At 38.4% G+C, this 18,888-nt stretch overlaps 1 protein-coding gene across 4 annotated transcripts in view; it reads left to right on the top strand.

Annotated features, from left to right (window-relative positions):
* The window catches only part of PMS1 (PMS1 homolog 1, mismatch repair system component), a 99,973-nt gene that overhangs the window by 19,927 nt on the left and 61,158 nt on the right, over positions 1–18,888 (top strand). The window contains exons 1-4 of one of the 4 annotated variants that reach the window (XM_066233362.1): positions 59–182; positions 891–1,015; positions 7,659–7,810; positions 12,124–12,306. In XM_066233362.1, the coding sequence (XP_066089459.1) occupies positions 7,679–7,810; positions 12,124–12,306 (315 nt within the window). In that variant the 5' untranslated portion in view covers positions 59–182; positions 891–1,015; positions 7,659–7,678. Of the gene's footprint in view, positions 1–58; positions 236–890; positions 1,016–7,658; positions 7,811–12,123; positions 12,307–18,888 lie in introns of those variants that run through there. The other 3 variants (XM_066233363.1, XM_066233364.1, XM_066233365.1) reach the window with 3 other exon arrangements.

The raw sequence follows: 18,888 nt of genomic DNA, 5'->3' as shown, positions 1-18,888 counted from the left end.
GGCTGTGTGTCGTGCCAATCCCACGTCCCGGGCGGGGCGGGACTAAAAGCCGCGCGCCTGTGCCCGCCCCGCTGCGCGCGCAAGGCTGGGCCTGGGCTGCGGGCGGGACTCGGGCGCGTCTGCTGGTGGATGATAATTGCCGTCCTCGCGCGAGCAAGAAGGGATCGTCGTGTGGCTAACGGGTATTTCTGTTCTCGTAGACTCCGGTTCCCCTTGCCACAACTCGTCTTGGTCGGTAGGCGAGCAGCGCCGGCCTCTGTGGGCGCCCCTCCCCCTCCACGGGCGGGAAGCGGACGCGCACACGTGAAGAGCGAGCTTCGGGCCGGTCGGCTGTGGTCTTGCCTAACTAAATCGCGGTTATGCCTTTGCTGCAGCCAGATCCCCAGATCCTGTGGGTGCGAGGCTTAACGCCGTTGTTTGCCAGGCATAAACCCACCCCTGACAGCCGCGGTGCAGCCTGTCTTGTTAGTGTGGTGTTTTGTACACATGTCGTGGCATCCTACGAGCGGGGCAAACCAAGTCTTTTCAGTTAACAGTGATTTTTACTGGTGTCATTCTGAGTTTCTCCACATGGTTAAGTCAGGCATCTGTATTGCCTGCTGAGGAAGTGTAGATACCAAAAATTGGTTTGATTTGAGAACCGAAAGGAGAAATGAAGTTATTTGGCGTCATTTGAAATCGAATTACATTATTAGGCAGTACACAAAGTTTGTGGTTTGTGTTGCTGAACTAGCTTTCAACAACAGAATTTCAAAATTGGTGTAAAAGAATGTTAATTATATCTGAATATTTTGTGTTCTGTTGGCTCTATGAAAACAGTTGTGTTAGACTTATTATGTACTTTAAATAAATTATTTCATGGTGTTCTCTGATTTCTGTTTCTTTTTCAGGTACCCTGTTGTTCTTAATGACTTTCCTGGTCATCAGCAGCACTCTTTCAGGAGTGTTTGATTTCCTGCTCAGCAAATACGGAAGAAGGACGCCTCACATTTTCATACATTCTGTGCTATAACTTGTAAGCCTGATATCAACCTTCCATGCCTCAAAAGATGCCATTTGTTGCACATAGAGTCGAGTGCTTGTGTTCCAGAGGTTATGCTAGGGATGTGAGATTAATATAAAATCCCTGTCCTCAAAGAATCAGGAGTCAGAAGGAAGGAACAGAAAAACAAATTAGAATAACCTGTGATGAGTTCTGGGCTAGAAATGAGGAAAAGATGCTGTAGGAATACGGAGGAAGGACTGTTAATCTGTCAGGGGTAGAGGTAGAGCCTGTAACAAAGTCTTGCTTGAGGAGATAATGCTTGAATTGCCTCTGGAAGGATCGTTAAGTCACCTGTAGAAAAAGAAGGGAACCTTGTGAGCTAAGGAACAGTGAGTACTACTACATCAAGAGAGGGACAAGTGTAGTGTGATTGTCCAGTGTATCAGGACAGTAGTGGGATGAGATTAGAAAGAGGTCCCATTGTTAAGAATTCAGACTTTACCTGATTCTACTAGTTAGAAATATATGAATTTTTAAGTAGGACAGCAACATGATGAAATATTATAGACTGAACTATTTAGGTGGTTGAGATTCAAGGCAAAATACAGTACCTATTAGGTGGTTATTGCAAAATACAAGGTACACATGTTGAGGGGCTGAACAGAGGCATAGCTATTGGTATAGAAAGGAGAGGTCTACTGTGAGAAATATTTAGGTAGTTGGGTAGATAGGGTTGGTGCCAGGAAATAGTAAGAAGAATAGGATGACTTCAAGGTTTCTAATTTTGCCTTGTGACACTGGACAAGTATGGCCTTCTGAAGTCAAACATGCCAGGGTGTGCAGGTGTGCATCTGTCACTTACTAGTACTGTGACCTTCAAGTTATTAAGCTTTTAAATCCCATTTGTGATAGAGAAATGATAATATGTACAGAGTTGTTGTGAGGATTAAAGGGAATTTTATATATATAAATATTTATATATATGATATATATATCAATATATACACACACATATATGTACACATATATTTGTTTATGTTAACTCTTTTATTATCAAAAAGAAATATAGGAAGAAGGTTAATTAGAGAAAGATTCTGAGATCAGTTTGGGAAATGTTAAGTTTAGGATTCCTCCAAGTCATCTAAATTATGATATTTAGAAGGTACTTGGAAGTGAGGCCCTGCCTCGGAGTTCAGAAAACATCTGCTTAGGAGATACAGGTGAGGTAAGAGATGATATGGAGACCAGTCACTACTGGGCTGCATGCAGCCACCTGAGGCCATTTATCCGGCCCCCTGCAGCACTTCCAGAAGGAGCACCTCTTTCATTGGTGGTCAGTGAGAGGAGCACTGTATGTGGCGGCCCTCCAATGGTCTGAGGGACAGTGAACTGGACCCCTGTGTAAAAAGTTTGGGGACCCCTGAGTTAAAGTATATAAAGGGAAGGAGTTAAGGCAGTGGTAACTTGCTGGGAGGGAGGACAGTCTTCTTGTTTACATTGGCATGAGGAAGGTGCTGATAAAATTATTTTTCATGACGCTTCATTAGTATTAATGAAGTGTTTGCTGTGAGTGACATACTCTGAATATTCTGTGTTGCATCCAGAAATATATAATTCTCTGCATTCAAAAGTTGTACAGGTCAGGACAGGGGTGTGATGAAGATACAGGGAGTGGCCTGACCAGGCGGTGGCGCAGTGGATAGAGCGTTGGACTGGGATGTGGAAGGACCCAGGTTTGAGACCCCGAGGTCACCAGCTTGAGCATGGGCTCATCTGGCTTGAGCAAAAGCTCACCAGCTTGGACCCAGGTCGCTGGCTCCAGCAAGGGGTTACTCAGTCTGCTGAAGGCCCGCAGTCAAAGCACATATGAGAAAGCAATCAATGAACAACTAAGAAGTCGCAACGTGCAATGAAAAACTAATCATTGATGTTTCTCATCTGTCTCCATTCCTGTCTGTCTGTCCCTGTCTATCCCTCTGACTCCCTGTCTCTGTAAAAAAAAAAAAAAAAAAAAAAAAAAAAAAAAGATACAGGGAGTGATTCAGTCCAAATTCTTTAGGAATGTAGTGGGAAGGAAGGATCATTTCTGGTTGGGTAATCACAAAGGACTATGTTACAGATGTTCCTGAAACTGGGTCTGTAACAACAGGATTGCATTAGGAGGAAGGGGAGATACAAGTAGGGGAGGATTGCTGGCCAAGGAAGGTTGAGATTTTTTACCTTGGTCACTAAGATCATTGTGTTATTAAGAGAAATAGCAAAATTCAGTGGAAGGAATGCGGAAGGGACCAAGTTGATAAGTTCTGTTTTAGAAATATGTATTTTGAAGTCACAGTGACCCTGTTAGAAAGGCCTGTCTTGGGAAGAGAGAGCTCACTGTTGGGAATATAGATTTAGATATTCTGTAACTGAGGCTTCAGATTTTAAATTTAAGAAGAGAGAGGGTTTGGGCTGTGCCCATATTTCTGTGAAGAGAGTGAAGAAAACATGAGGTCAAAGAGGTAAAGATCTTTGAGAATTAGGGAGTATCATCAAAGTTGTGCTTCAGGAAATCATTGGTGAACTTGAAGAGAATTGACAGTGATTGTAGTATAAGCTATTTTGCAAGGGTTTTAGAAGTATTGATGATAGGAAATTGGTGACAGTGAATATAGGTTACTTATTTAAGTTTTGGCTTCATAAGAAAAATAAAGAAGAGCCTGGCCTGCTCGTGGTACAGTAGGTAGAGCGTCAAACTGGAATGCTGAGGTCACCAGTTCAAAACCCTGGGCGTGCCCAGTCAAGGCACATACGACAAGACAGAAAGGAGATCATGATTAGAGTAAAACTGTAGAGGGAAGAACTTCTTTTTACTTTAAAGGCCAAGATGCCAGTAGGGAAATAAAGAAACTAGGCATGTTAGCTTAGGAGGAAGTGACATCGACCTAAGACTGAGGAAAGAGGGTATAGGAAGAGGTGCATTTTTTATTGATTGATTGATTTTAAAGAGAGCAGAAGGGAGAAAGAGACAGAAATATTGATCTGCTTCTCTAGGTGCCCTGACTGGTGTTTGAACCTGAAACCTTTGCATATGGGAACAGTGCTCTAACCAACCAAGCTATCCAGTCAGGGCTGAACCTGCTCTTTTGTATTTTTCTGAAGTGTGAAGCGGGGAGACAGAGAGACTCCCGCATGTGCCGGATCAGGATCCACCCAGCATGCTCACTAGGAGGCAATGCTTTGCCCATCTGGGCTGTTGCTCCATTCCATCGGGAGCTGTTCTAGCACCTGAGGGGGAGGCCACAGAGCCATCCTCAGCGCTCGGGCAAAGTCTGCTCCAGTGGAGCCTTGGCTACAGGAGGGGAAGAGAGAGATGGAGAGGAAGGAGAGGGGGAGGGGTAGAGAAGCAGATGGGCGCTTCTCCTGTCTGCCCTGGCCTGGAATCGAACCTGAGACTTCCACACGCCAGGCTAATGCTCTACCACTGAGCCAGCTGGCCAGGGCTTGAACCTGCAGTTTTATCTACCCAGCACTGTTCAATAGAACTATAATGTAAGCCACACATACAATTTTGACTTTTCTAATAGGCACATTAAAAAGTTTTATAAAAAATAGGCCCTTGCCAGTTTGCTCAGTGGATAGAGCGTTGGTCTGGTATGCTGGCTTCTCAGGTTTGATCCCCGGTCAGGGAGCACATAAGAAGCAACCATCTGTTTCTCTTTCCGTTCCTCTCCTTCTCCCTTCCTGTCGCTCTCCTCCTCTCTTCCCATCTCGAAGCCAGAGGCTCAGTTGGTTCCAGCGTTGGCCCCAGGGCTTGAGGATGACTCAGTTGGTCTCAGCATCGGCCTAATTTGCTCAGGATAGCTCAGTTGATTCAATTTGGGCCCCAGATGAGGATTGCCAGTTGGGGCACATGCTGGAGTCTGACTGTCTCCCCTTCTCTCACTTAAAATAAGTTTTAAAGAAAAAATTAATTTTAAGGTTTTTATGTGACTCAGTATATCCAGAATATCCTTTTATCCTGTAATCAATATAAAAAATAATAAGATTTTATATTTCTTTCTACTGATTTTGAAATCTAGAGTGTGTTAACACATTTCAGTTTGGAGTAATTATATTTAAGTAATTATAATAAATTATATTTCAAGTTTTCATGTAGCTAGTGGCTACCCTATTGGATAGTGCAGTCCTATATCCTTGGACCTGAGGCCAGTCAGAAGCTTAGGAAAAGTACAGAGAGGGTGCCTTTTGCTTATGACACCATTAATTTGTATGACTTAAGGTAATGAAGCAGCCTGACTGTCCACTGTTTTACTGACTTATTAGGAAAACCTCCTGGCCCTTGAAAGCAATAGAAACCTTTGAGAGGTAGTTCATAGCTATTCTCCTTAAATCTGGGTGACAAACTAAGTCAAACACATAATTAGAAGACAATTGTTAGAATTAAAGAATTTCCAGCAGTTCTTTACATAATCATCTGTCATTATCATAATGTACATTTTATATGGCCTTATAATTTACAGAATATTTTATATATGCTTTCTTATTTGGTCCTCACAACAGACAAATAAGGCATTATCTCTACTTATTCAGATGATGAATTGATTTTACAGAGGGATTTATTGATTTGTTTCAGTTTATGTTTAAGAAAGATGAACCCCCCCCTGGCCGGTTGGCTCAGCGGTAGAGCGTCGGCCTAGCGTGCGGAGGACCCGGGTTCGATTCCCGGCCAGGGCACACAGGAGAAGCGCCCATTTGCTTCTCCACCCCTCCGCTGCGCTTTCCTCTCTGTCTCTCTCTTCCCCTCCCGCAGCCAAGGCTCCATTGGAGCAAACATGGCCCGGGCGCTGGGGATGGCTCTGTGGCCTCTGCCTCAGGCGCTAGAGTGGCTCTGGTCGCAACATGGCGACACCCAGGATGGGCAGAGCATCGCCCCCTGGTGGGCAGAGCGTCGCCCCTGGTGGGCGTGCCGGGTGGATCCTGGTTGGGCGCATGCGGAAGTCTGTCTGACTGTCTCTCCCTGTTTCCAGCTTCAGAAAAGTGAAAAAAAAAAAAAAAAAAAAAGAAAGATGAACCCCCAAACCTGCTTTTTTAAACTCTAGGATATTTGTCTACTATGCTAATCAGCTTTGTCTTTTACAAATCAAAGTGTCTTTATATTGTTGAATTGTAACCAGATAATACCATTCAAAATTAAGTGTGTTGACCTCCTCCCAGAAATGTATCCTTTAAAATCCTATGTAATTGGGCCCTGGCCGGTTGGCTCAGCGGTAGAGTGTTGGCCTGGCGTGCGGAGGACCCGGGTTCGATTCCCAGCCAGGGCACACAGGAGAAGCGCCCATTTGCTTCTCCACCTCCCCCCCCTCCTTCCTCTCTGTCTCTCTCTTCCCCTCCCGCAGCCAAGGCTCCATTGGAGCAAAGATGGCCGGGCGCTGGGGATGGATGGCTCCTTGGCCTCTGCCCCACACGCTAGAGTGGCTCTGGTCGACGTCCTGGAGGGGCAGAGAGGGGCAGAGCATCGCTCCCTGGTGGGCAGAGCATCGCCCCTGGTGGGTGTGCCGGGTGGATCCCGGTCGGGCGCATGTGGGAGTCTGTCTGACTGTCTCTCCCCATTTCCAGCTTCAGAAAAATAAAAAAATAAAAAAATCCTATGTAATTGTTATATTAGCAATACTGCATTTCTTGCTCAGTTACTAACTCTTCCTGTATGTTACCCTGCTTGTCTTACGTTGCCTGAAAAAGAATTCTAAAAGAATGCCTTTTTGTTTTGCTTTTTTTTGCATTGCTGTTTTGTTTGGACCTAGATTCATTAGGACCAACTCACGTGAGCATGTAACTAGTCATGGTAAATTAAGGATGTACCTAATCCCCCCCTCTTGTTATTTGTCACAAAAAACCTTGACTTTAGAGTAATTGCATGTTGTCAAGCTGGTGTTTTTTATTGTCCTGAAATCTTTTCTGAAATTAGGCATTACATATGCAAACCCAGCTTCCTGTATATTTTGCATATGTGATTTTCATAGGAGATTTTTATTTCTTTGTATGAAAGGGTTTCATACCTTAAACAATTACTGGCAGAGAAATTTTACTTCTATAGGTTGGATTGGCGTGTAAGGGACCTTAAATGCCAGCACAGAGATTTGAGCTTTATCTTATTTCTGACTTCTGGGAGCTACACAATTAGAATGTTTTAGGCAGAGTAGTGTAGAGCAATGTTTTCCAACCACTGGTCTGCCAGAAATTACATGCTGGTCCGCAAAAAAGTTAACCGCTCTGATGTTGTATGAAGATTATAGGCCCAGTGATCTTAGTCAAATTCACTTATGCTTGGGGATTTCTGCCTTAGTGATACTTGAAATAATTGTCCCATTTTCACCTGTCTCCAAGTGTAAAAAAAATGAAAACCACTGGTATAGAGGACAGTTACCGGCTATATTAGGATCAGATCAGATAACAGTAATTCTAGGGTCTGGATATCCTAACTCCGAAAGAGCTCACTAGTTGAAAAAGACATTGTAACTCATCAGAACATATGAATGACTAATGATTTGTTTTTAAGAAATAGTTTAATACTGTGTTTACTGTAGTGCCTGTCATATAGTGAGTCTGTTAATATAAGCTGCTATTGTTATTGCTGTTCTATCAGGAATGTTTAATGGTTTTTGTTTTTACAATTTACATTTTAATTTTATAGCTACTCTGCTAAAAGCTAGAATGAAACAGTTACCTGCAGCAACAGTTCGCCTCCTTTCAAGTTCCCAGGTAATCACTTCAGTGGTCAGTGTTGTGAAAGAGCTCATTGAAAACTCCTTGGATGCAGGTGCCACAAGCATAGATGTTAAATTGGTGAGTGTCCTCGGGAAGCCAGATACTTTTAAAGAAAAAAAAGGGAGGGGGGAGTTTGACAGGTATTTTCTCCTTACAGCTATTACCTTTCTTTTCTGTATATGTACCAATAAATTATTTGCAGGACATAGAACGCTTTGTCGTTTTTAAGAGTAAATTCTTAAAAATAAATTTTAATTTAAATCAACATTAGTAACACTAAAAGAAATTATAAAAGGAAACTTAATATTTTGACTCCATTACATGAATTTAATTTGTCTGTATTTTCTAGTATTTATCCTAGGTTATTGATATACTGTATTGTATATTATATATATATTCTTTTTGCATTTAACTTTTTCTACCTAACCTAATTTAAAAAACATTTTCTTTATTGCTTCATAGTTCTCACTATTTTATTTTATTTTATTTAGCATATGTGGGAGAGAGACGGGAAGGGAGAGAAATGAGAAGCAGCAACTCCTTGCGTCACTTTAGTTGTTCATTGATTGCTTCTTATACATGCCTTGACTGGGGGGCTCAAGCAGAGCCAGTGACCTCTTGCCCAAGCCAGCAACCTTGGGCTTCAAGTCAATGACCTTTGGGTTTAAACCAGTGACTATGGGATCATGTTGATGATCCCATGCTCAAGCCAGTGACCCCTTGCTGAAGCCAGTGAACTTGTGCTCAAGCCAAATAAGCCCACTCAAGCCAGCAACCTTGGATTTTGAACCTGGACCTCAGCATCCCAGGTCAACGCTCTATCTACTGTGTCACCACCAGTCAGGAACACATTTTAAAATTTAAGTGCTGTTGTTAAACAACTTGAGTTAATGTGATGTGACACTAATGATTTACTAGTTATTTTGCATGTCTGCATCCTCTGTTATAAATTTCTAGCTCATAGAGGCAAGATGTATATTTTTTTCTATTTTGTGTTCACCATACCTGGCCAGTACCTATTAACATAAATCAGGGGTCCCCAAACTTTTTACACAGGGGGCCAGTTCACTGTCCCTCAGACCGTTGGAGGGCCAAACTATAAAAAAAACTATGAACAAATCCCTATGCACACTGCACATATCTTATTTTAAAGTAAAGAAAACAAAATGGGAACAAATACAATATTTAAAATAAAAAACAAGTAAATTTAAATCAAGAAACTGACCAGTATTTCAATGGGAACTATGGGCCTGCTTTTGGCTAATGAGATGGTCAATGTGCTCCTTTCATTGACCACCAATGAAAGAGGTGTCCCTTCTGGAAGTGCAGCGGGGCCGGATAAATGGCCTTAGGGGGCTGCATGTGGCCCGCGGGCCGTAGTTTGGGGACCCCTGACATAAATCGTGAGTGGTATATAAATCATGCATAGATAGTAAAGAAATTTCTTTGAGTGAATGTAAGAATACAATTTTTGTAATCTAATTATCATTATTTGTAGTATTATATATAGTGTTAGAAATAATACTGATAGAAATATATTTGTAGGAAAGAGACCTACCCTGTTCATATAGATATTTATATCTTATAAAATTTTTATAAAAACTCTGTGAATTAACTAATACCATACCCACTTTACAAATTATTAAGGTTCTGAGAACTTGCCCAAAGTCATATAATTCATAAATAGGGAATCTGAGATTGGAATTCAGGTCTTTCTGACTCTTAACACCCATTCAAGATCTTGTATGCCAGTGGTTCTCACAGTGTTTGGGTGCATCATCATTATTTAAGGAGTTTGTTAAAAAGTTACTGTGCTCCAGAATTTCAAATTCTAGGCGGAGCCCAAGAATTAGCATTTCCAACGGGTTTCTAGTTGATTCTGAAAACTGCTATTTTGTTTTTAAATATAAGGTTTATAAACATGGGGGGGGGGGGATTGCCCTGGCCGGATAGCTCGGTTGGCTAGAGCATCGTCTGGATATGCAGAAGTTGCCAGTTTGATTTCTGATCAGGGCACATACTGATCAATGTTTCTTTCTCCCCCTCTCCCTCTCTCCCCCTGTTCCCCCTCTCCTTCTCCCCTTCCTTTTCCCCCTCCCTTTCTCTCTTTAAAAAAGTCAGTAAATAAAATAAAATAAACCATGGAAAAAATTATGAAACCCAAAGAAAGTAATTTTTTTCAGACATCGTCTGTATTCACTTTAGTCTGATTTTAGTAAAATTGATAGTAATTAAGTAGGATTAGATAATTATACCTAACATATTTCACTTAAGAATCTTGGGCAGACTAACAAATCTTGTTCTTCAAGTTCTCTGAAAATCAACATAGTTTTTAAGAATGATGTTTCAGAGCCAACAAAAGTTCTCTTTGAAAAGTAAAAGAGGTGGTGAACACACAATGCAATATACAGATGATGTACTATAGAATCGTGCACTGGAAACCTGTATAATTTTATAAACCAATTTCATCCCAGTAAAACTTTTATAAAGTAAATGAAAGCACACTTTTTTATCTTGCTATATTTTAGTCCCTTGACATTTATCAGTTTGTTTTTCTCTGGTTTGTAGAGTTTTAAAATAAACAACTTTGTTACTATACATGATAAGGCCTGATATACATAATAAGGACTGTTTTATTAGGATTTCATACAAGAACTGTCTTGGCTAGGAATGTCTTCCCAATTAGCTAAAGAGATTGATATTGTTTTGAACATTTAAACCTAGTTGTGTTATTTTTTTCAGACAACTAGAGTTCTTATTTATGTTGAAAAACTTGCAGTTTGGCCCCAGATGGGGTTGCCAGGTGGATCCCAGTTGGGCACATGTGGGAGTCTATTATTTCCCCTCTTCTCACTTGGAAAAGAAGAGGAAGAAAAAAAGAAACACTTGCATTGCTGTAGTTAATGATTTTTCTGTAAAAAGCAGACTAGCTATTCCTAGAATAATTTAATTTTAGTTTGGAAAAAGATGAGGAACTAAATATTGGATTTTTCCCCCAACACCTTGTATATCTTATCTAAAAAATACTGACATAAATAGTATTAAATAATTTAAGTTATTAAAAAGATGTGGTATTATTTTAAATACCTGAGTCATTGTAATTATAGAAAGATTTTTTTCCTCTTTAAAACTTGTATCAGTGGCTATGCACACAAAACTTTGTGAAGTCAAGTTTGTGATAGAAGGTTAGTGCCAAATTTAGAATATGATATTCAGAGAAAGTGTGATTACTATAGGAACTTAGATTTTATTTTTGTTGTGTGCTTTATATGTATATATTTAGCTAGAGAGAGGAGGGGAAAGACAGATGGGAAGGGAGATGAGAAGCGTCTGCTCCTTGCGGCACTTCTAGTTGTTCATTGATTGCCTCTCATATGTGCCTTGACCTTGGGGCACCAGCTTAGCCATTAACCCCTTGCTCAAGCCAAGTGACCTTAGGCTTCAAGACTAAGACCTTTGGAGTGGAGCTCAAGTCAGTGACCACGGGGTCATGTCTATGAGCCCGCACTCAAGCTGGCAACCTCAGGGTTTCGAATCTGGCTCCTTAGCATCTCAGGTCAACGCTCTATCTACTTACTGCACCACCACCTGGTCAGACTGTATGAATATTTTTAGTATTAGATAACAAATACTAAGGTATGAATTGAGGGAGGTTTTTCTTGATTTTTCAAATTAAAAACTAAGATTGCCACATTAGGTGTATTTTTCTCAGCAGTTTCCTGTTAGATGAATATGTAGAAAATTACTTATTTTTAATGTAAATGCTTAAATTTCTTATGAAGACAAGTAGTTCAAGGGAGAAAGTATTACAAATCAGGTTTAAGAGTATTAAGTGTTAGACTCTTGGAGGGCATTGTTTTTATGGTTTTGGAGTTTTATTTGTTAGAGACTACATATACAAAGGTACTTATAATTTAGAAGAGGTTTTTTTTTTAATTATTTTTATTTATTTTAAAGAGAGAGAGAGAGAGAGAAGGGGGGAGGAGCAGGAAGCTTCAATTCCCATATGTTCCTTGACCAGGCAAGCCCAGGGTTTTGAACCGGCAACCTCAGCATTCCAGGTCAACACTTGATCCACTGCGCCATCACAGGTCAGGCTAGAAGAGTTTTTTTTAAATCAACTTTAAACATAAATACCTATGATACTGACAGTTTATAGGAACTTTATAGATCAGGCTGACTTTTCTTATTTTATAGTTTAATCTGCATTCTGGAAGAATGAAGGATTTGCCCTAGTCATAACTAGGAGTTGGTAGACTTAAGAAATTAAACTCTTACTTCCTTAAGACTACGTTTTCATAAAGGATAAATGATGAAATGATTTCATTTCTGTTTCTAAGTGTAACAGTTTAATGTCTTGACATACTAAAAGTATTCTTAACTTTGTATAGGAAAATTATGGATTTGATAAAATTGAAGTGCGAGATAATGGTGACGGTATTAAGGCCACTGATGCACCTGTAATGGCAGTGAAGCACTACACCTCAAAAATAACTAGTCATGAAGATCTTGAAAATTTGACAACTTACGGTTTTCGTGGCGAAGCCTTGGGGTCAATTTGTTGTGTAGCTGAGGTAAGGTACTTTATACTGACTCTTTTAGTGATTTTATAGTCATAGAATATTAGAATTAAGAAAAAAACGAAGCCAGTATTTGGCAAAGAGTATGTTTGTTTTTTTTTTAATTGTGATGAATATGCATAACATAAAACTCACCATTTTAACCACTTTTTAAAAATTAAACACGATGACATTGGTTAATAACATACAAATTTCAGGTGTACAGTTTTATAACAGGACATCTGTGTACTCTTGTATACTGACCAACTGAAGTCTAGTCTATTTCCATCACAAGTTTAACCATTTTTAAGTGTACCAATTGAGTGGCATTAGGTATGTTCACGTTGTGTGCAGCCGTTAACACTATCCATCTCTGGAACTTTTTCATCACCGCAAACTGAAACTCTGTATCCAATAAATCCCCATTCTTCTTTTGGCCCATCCTTGGCCAATCCCCTAATAACCATTACTCTATGAATTTGATTATTCTACGTACCTCACATAAATGGAGTTGTACAATATTTGTCCTTTTGTGTCTGGCTAATTTCACCTACTTTAATGTCTTCAAAGTGTATACATGTAACTTCTATCAGAATTTCATTTATTCTTAAAGCTGAATATATTTCATTATATTTCATTGTATATTCAATATTTTATTGAATCTTTAAACAAGTTTTTTATCCATTCATCTATTGATGGACATTTGTTTCCACCTTTTGGCTTCTATTGTGAATAATGCTGTTGTAATTATTGGTGTACTAAGGGTCTGTTCGAATCCCTGTTTTCACTTTGGGGTATATACCCAGAAGTGGAATTGCTGGGTCATTTCATAATCCCGTTTAATTTTTGGAGGAATAGCAAAGTGTGTGTTCCAGTGTTTACATTTAGCAGAGGAAAAAATGCTTTAGTGGCCCATGGGTTTGGGAAAAATGTATTCAATAAAATTAAACAGGTATCTTAACTAGAAGTGCTTTTCAGAGTCTTAATTATATTAAAGTGTATTGTGAGGTTGGTGGTTTATGGTAGGTGCATTGCACTGCCACTTACTTGATTATGAAACATTTTTATTGAGAAACATTGGTGTTTCTGTTGTGGTTCTGTGGAACTCGTCCTGGAAATACCACTCTAGTCAATACATAGAATTAGATTGTGCCCTATGACATGGATTTAGTTGCCTTCTACCCCTAGTTAGAGGCAGATTGGATCCTAGAACTCTGCTCTCCTGACCGATGGTTAGATGCTTTATGTTTATAAACCCCCTGAGTTCAGTGCCTGGCCCACTTGATTGCCTTGTACCAAAAATAATTCACTGCCTCTGTTGTAGATTATACAGTTAGTTTATGGCAAATTTCATCTCAAACCTTGTTCTCTTCATTTGCATGTATCTCAGTTGTGTTGTATCACATTATTCTTTGTGCTGTACTGTCTATGTGTGTTAGGCTCTGTCAATAAAGTGATAGTGTATGTGTGCCAGTGGCTGTGTAAATCTTCTTTTGTGTTTAGGCTGGCAGACTAGGTAAGAATGTTCAGGTTAATAAAATGATAAGATTTTATACCTGTTGTCTGTGAAAAGTGTCATGGACACAAGATGTTTCTGTCTCCTTCTCTGGTCTCTGGACAACTTTTTTGTAACCTAGTCTCCCTAGAAGGGATATATTCTCCAGGCTTATTGTGGTCTTCCCTCTGCCCTTCTGCCCTTCACAGTGTTGCTGTAGTACAGGTTTTCTCCTTTTTTGTGGATAGGGTCCCAGCTAGATATTCATTTACTCTGAGTGTGGGGCTCTGAAAGGTGATACTTAAGAAAGAAAAATTGTGGGTGGGAGAGCAAGTGGAGTTTAAAGTGGCCGATTTTGCTACCCTAGCATAGAGGACTGTGGGCCCTTGCTTTCTGCATCACTAAGGAGGAAACACCTTGTCATTCCTTAAGTGCACTCTGCTTAAAACTTCTACCCCAAAACCAGCACCCCCTACACTTCTGTTATTTTTCTCAGCACTTGCTTTATTTAAAGTTTACCCAGTTTTCAAATAGGTTTTAGGGAAGAGTGACTAGAGGGTACAATTGGGCACTGCCCATCATTCTCCTTCTGGAATCTTGCAGAAAGCATCTTTTTATAGTGGGATGGGATTTGTACCAGGGAACTTCTGAAACTCCCAGTACTAGTTCTATTGTTTAAGCTCTCGGTGGCTATTTTAGAAATCATATAATTTATTTGAGAACATAAGTACTTGATTTCCTAGTTGTCCAAGTTTGGCAGTAGTTTTTAAGCTTTATTTTGGCAGTGTACAGTATTGTTGAAAACTGTATAATTTAGTATACAATATTTCTGTGTTTTCTAAGATCTATATTACCTTTCAGAACTGAATTTAGTCATTATTTACTTTGTCTGCTAGGTGGCAGCACTACACTTAGTCTTTAAAAATATGTTGTACATAAGCCATGTGATTTATCCAAATCTACATTGTAATTCTCTGATTTTATTTATGGCTGCTTGCATGTCCTTATCCAGAGGTACTCTGTTTTGTTTCTTTATCTGATTACTTGAACCCAGTTGATATCTATGTTTATTATTTTCTTTTTTTAATTCTTGTATCACTTTTTTATTGATTTTTTTATAGAGAGAGCAAGACATCGATCTGTTGCTCCACTTCTTTATGCACTCATTGGTTGATTCTTGTGTGTGCCCTGACCAGGGATCAAACCCGCAACCCTGGAGTATTAGGGTGACACTAACCAACTGAGCTACCCAGCCAGGGCCTCATTTTGTCTTTTGTTTCATATTTGAGGCATTTGAATTGCTTGAGTATAAATGAAATAATTCTTCTCACCACAATTACAAAAGGAGTAAAAGACTCCCCAAAGTATCACAATAATAGAGAACTATAAGCTTAAAAATTTATTTTCATTTTTCACATTTTAATGTCAAATGCTTGCAGAAAATATTAACAGCATTTTGTGGAATCTCTTTGCTTATAAATCTTTGGGAGAACCACACATAAATATATATGTGTGTGTGTATACAGCCATACACTCCATATGAATTTTTACGTATGTATACTTTAGATACATGTATAGACCGTTGTCAACCCCCCTGAAGATTCATGCCCCCTCCTCAGAGTGTTGCTCTTCTGAGCTATGTCAGTATAGATTAGGTCTATCTGTTTTTGAACTCGATCTAAGTAGAATCTTAGAATATGTATGGTTTTTGTCACAGACAAAATTTTTTATGATGATTTAGGTTTGATTGTGCCTGAAAGCCAAAGGAAACACAGAACTTTGGTGGTAGTAGTAGTAATGGACTCTAGTCACTTCCCAGACCCCCATTTCAGTACTGAGCACTCATTCTCCCAGCTGCCAAGAGTTTTGGCAACTGAATGCTCACAGCTGAGTCTCCCTCTGCAGATTGCGCTTACCTCAGCTAAAGAGAATTGCCTTACTCATGTCGTACAGGGCACCTGCATCTAGTGACAAGGGGTTGTAAAGGCCCTGTTCCAGTTCACAACTCTGACATGCTATCTGTGCTCTAGAGTGCCCCCTTCGGGTCAGCCAAGGCTTTGTGACTGGCACAGTGTCACTTCTCTTTCTGTTCTGCCCCCACAGATCATCCTAGAAGCACTTCCTAATAAATATCCTTCTTACTAGTTCCCATCTCAGTCTCCTTCATGTGTAAGCAACCGTACAATGAGGTGTTATAATAACTGAAACTGAGGTCTTATGAAGATTAAATGCCAGTTCTTCTCACCCCAATTTTAAAACATAGTCTAATAATCTGTCAGCTGGTATTTCATTGTGTGCAGGGCCCTGTGCTAAGTTTATTTCAGAGGAACTGTGTATAGTGAATAGAAAGTATGAAAATTGTGTATTGATACATATGTATGGGTGGTGAAACCAGAAATTCAGTTTCTATTTCTTGCCTTTCACTGCTGAGCTTTCTATAGTAAGTCATGCTGCTTTCTTATTAGAGTGGTTAGAAAGATATTTATAAGATTAAAAGTACTCATATTTAAATAATAGACATCCCAGGCTTGCAGTGGTAAGCTCAATCAGTAGGTTATCAAGAAGTCAAATTGAAACTTACGTGGGAGGATTTTGAATAGTATTTCAGAACTATAGAAAGCAATATACACTTGTTAAAGTAAGTTATATTTTTTAAAAAATGTTTTTCAGGAAAACTTAATGAGTGCTTTTTTGGGGAAAAAAATTACTTTTTAAACTTAATCTTCACCACTGAGAATTGAAGTTTCATATATAGAAGTTGCATATTTAGTTTAAGGCTCCAGTTATTTTGAAAACTTTTGGATGGAGATTGCAGTTACATAGTAAAAATGAATATTTGGTTATTTTATTTGCCAAACTAATTGATGGAGATGATTTTAATCATACAGATGTAAATCATTTAATTAATAATACTGTATAATTGGGATAATGTTCTTTCACAATATTAAACAGCTATTCCCCAAAACTCCATTTGTTGAAATTATTTATTATTAATTTTAAATATGTTAATGATTTTAGTTATAAAAATAAAAAAAAGGCTTTGCCAAATTTGACTGGAGAAATTTAAAATACATCTAATTCTATATTCCTTATATACTTTAAAAGAATGGTCAATTTTCTAGTTTATTGATAATGAAATGACTTTCAATATTAAAATTAAACAGCCCAAAGGAATAAAACATTCTCTTTATCTACAGAGTATCCTATTAATATTTTTTAATGGGATTACTGATTTCATAATCGATGATTATCAATGACTGGCACAGATTGATATGGTTTCCTTTATCAACATCATCAAACATAACTTCTCTTGAAATTTATTGTTGTTGATAGGGTAAAAGTTTTGGTATATTTGTCATTATTCAGTGTTAAGTTTCTGATACCGTTTACTAAGCATGTTGAGTAGAATGAGCTAGAGAGTAAAAATCTTGTTTTGACCTATTCATAAAAATTTCTATGAAAATTGTATATGTTGTTCCTGTCATATAGTAAAACAGGAAATACATATATGTTATTTATTTATAAACATACTTTATATACATAATATTAAAAATGATCGTTTTTCTTCAAAGAACTATTTTAAAAACTCAAGAGCTTTTTGAACTGGATTATAAATGGAGGCTAAATCATACCTCAGTTTTAGGACTATAGAATAGTTTTTGTTTTCTTAAAATCAAAACAAACTGAACTAGAAGTCAAAAGACTAATTCTCAGCCCCAAGCATTTGAATAAGAGACTTGGCCAAAGACATAAAGCAGGTTAGCTTTTCTGAGAATCTTTTTCTTTTTTAACCTGGAAAGTGAGGATAATGATTGAGGGTCAAAGGAAATAATACACATTACAGTATCTTGAATATTGTCATGTGCCATTCAGTGAGTTACTTTTACTCTGTACTTACATTTGGAAAGTAGTATGCAGCTGCATCATATAGGCTATATCATCAGCCTTGCTCATTTCCTTGTTGACAAGAAATATTTCACCTCAACTTTCAATGTTGTATGAACTCTTCAATACTTTTGAAAATTTTACAGTTGTTCCTAGGTAAATTCTTTCTGATTTTCACCAAAGGTCTTATTTTGTTGCATAAGTTCATGTTTTCTCTTTTGGTTTTCCCTCAGAAGAATAAGAATTGCCAGTCATCCTCTCCATAATACTCATGTTTATTGATTTATTCATCTGATTTCTTAAAGTGATTACACAGTGCTGGGTATTATTCTGATCTGTCAAGTTCATATACATAATTTTGTGATGAGCTAATATGGAACTGTAGGTTTGTTACTGTTATCCATTATATTAATACTCCATGACTTAAAGAAGGCAGAATGAGAAGCTAAGTGATTATGTTTTGAAGATGGAAGTTGAGACTCCCTTATGAGCGTACCCATTTAGCTGTAAAAGGATATGAGGAAGCCCCTAGAATCATCCTGATGGTTCCTGCTTCCTGCTACCCTGTAGGATACTGTCTATGTCCTTTAGAACTTTAGTTAGAATAGGCATAGGAATTTTTGAAGATTTTGTTTCTTAAATACAACCTCCTCACTCTGTTGAAAAGGGAAGAGCCAGGGCCAAGATCTCTCTGTTGCTAGTCTTCCACAGTGGAGTATCTGGGAGAAAGTTCTGATGTCATATTGCTTTTGTTAATATACATCCATGCACAAGCAGGCAAACATACGCGCAGTAAGAAAAACATTTCAATCATCCAGGCAAAAATCCATATTTCAATTGAATCATGAGCACCATTTACTTTAGTGTTCAGACTCATGTATGGGGCATTCTTCCAGAAGTCAGTAAAAACAAAAACACAACTTTAACATAGTTATCTTAAATGAATTTTTATCAAGGGAGGATTTTTTGCATGAATTACCAGGATGTATTATGAGTTTTTAATCTCTTTGTTATCTAAAACATTGAGAAAAATTGTGCTTATCTAAACTTTAAATGCTTTTATGTAACTTTAGCTTTGTACTTTTTAAGTTTCTTTTTCTCTCCCCACCCCCAAAAAATTGATTTAAAAAAACAAGTTTTTTTTTTAATACATATTACAGTATTATAGTATTATAGTACTGTAATATTTTGGAACTCAGTAACTGAACCAGAATCAA

Source organism: Saccopteryx bilineata, chromosome 5, assembly GCF_036850765.1.
Source record: "Saccopteryx bilineata isolate mSacBil1 chromosome 5, mSacBil1_pri_phased_curated, whole genome shotgun sequence".
In the NCBI taxonomy this organism is placed as follows: domain Eukaryota; kingdom Metazoa; phylum Chordata; class Mammalia; order Chiroptera; family Emballonuridae; genus Saccopteryx; species Saccopteryx bilineata.
Note: the sequence above shows the minus strand (reverse complement) of the source record. Positions and strands in the feature narration are given on the sequence as shown.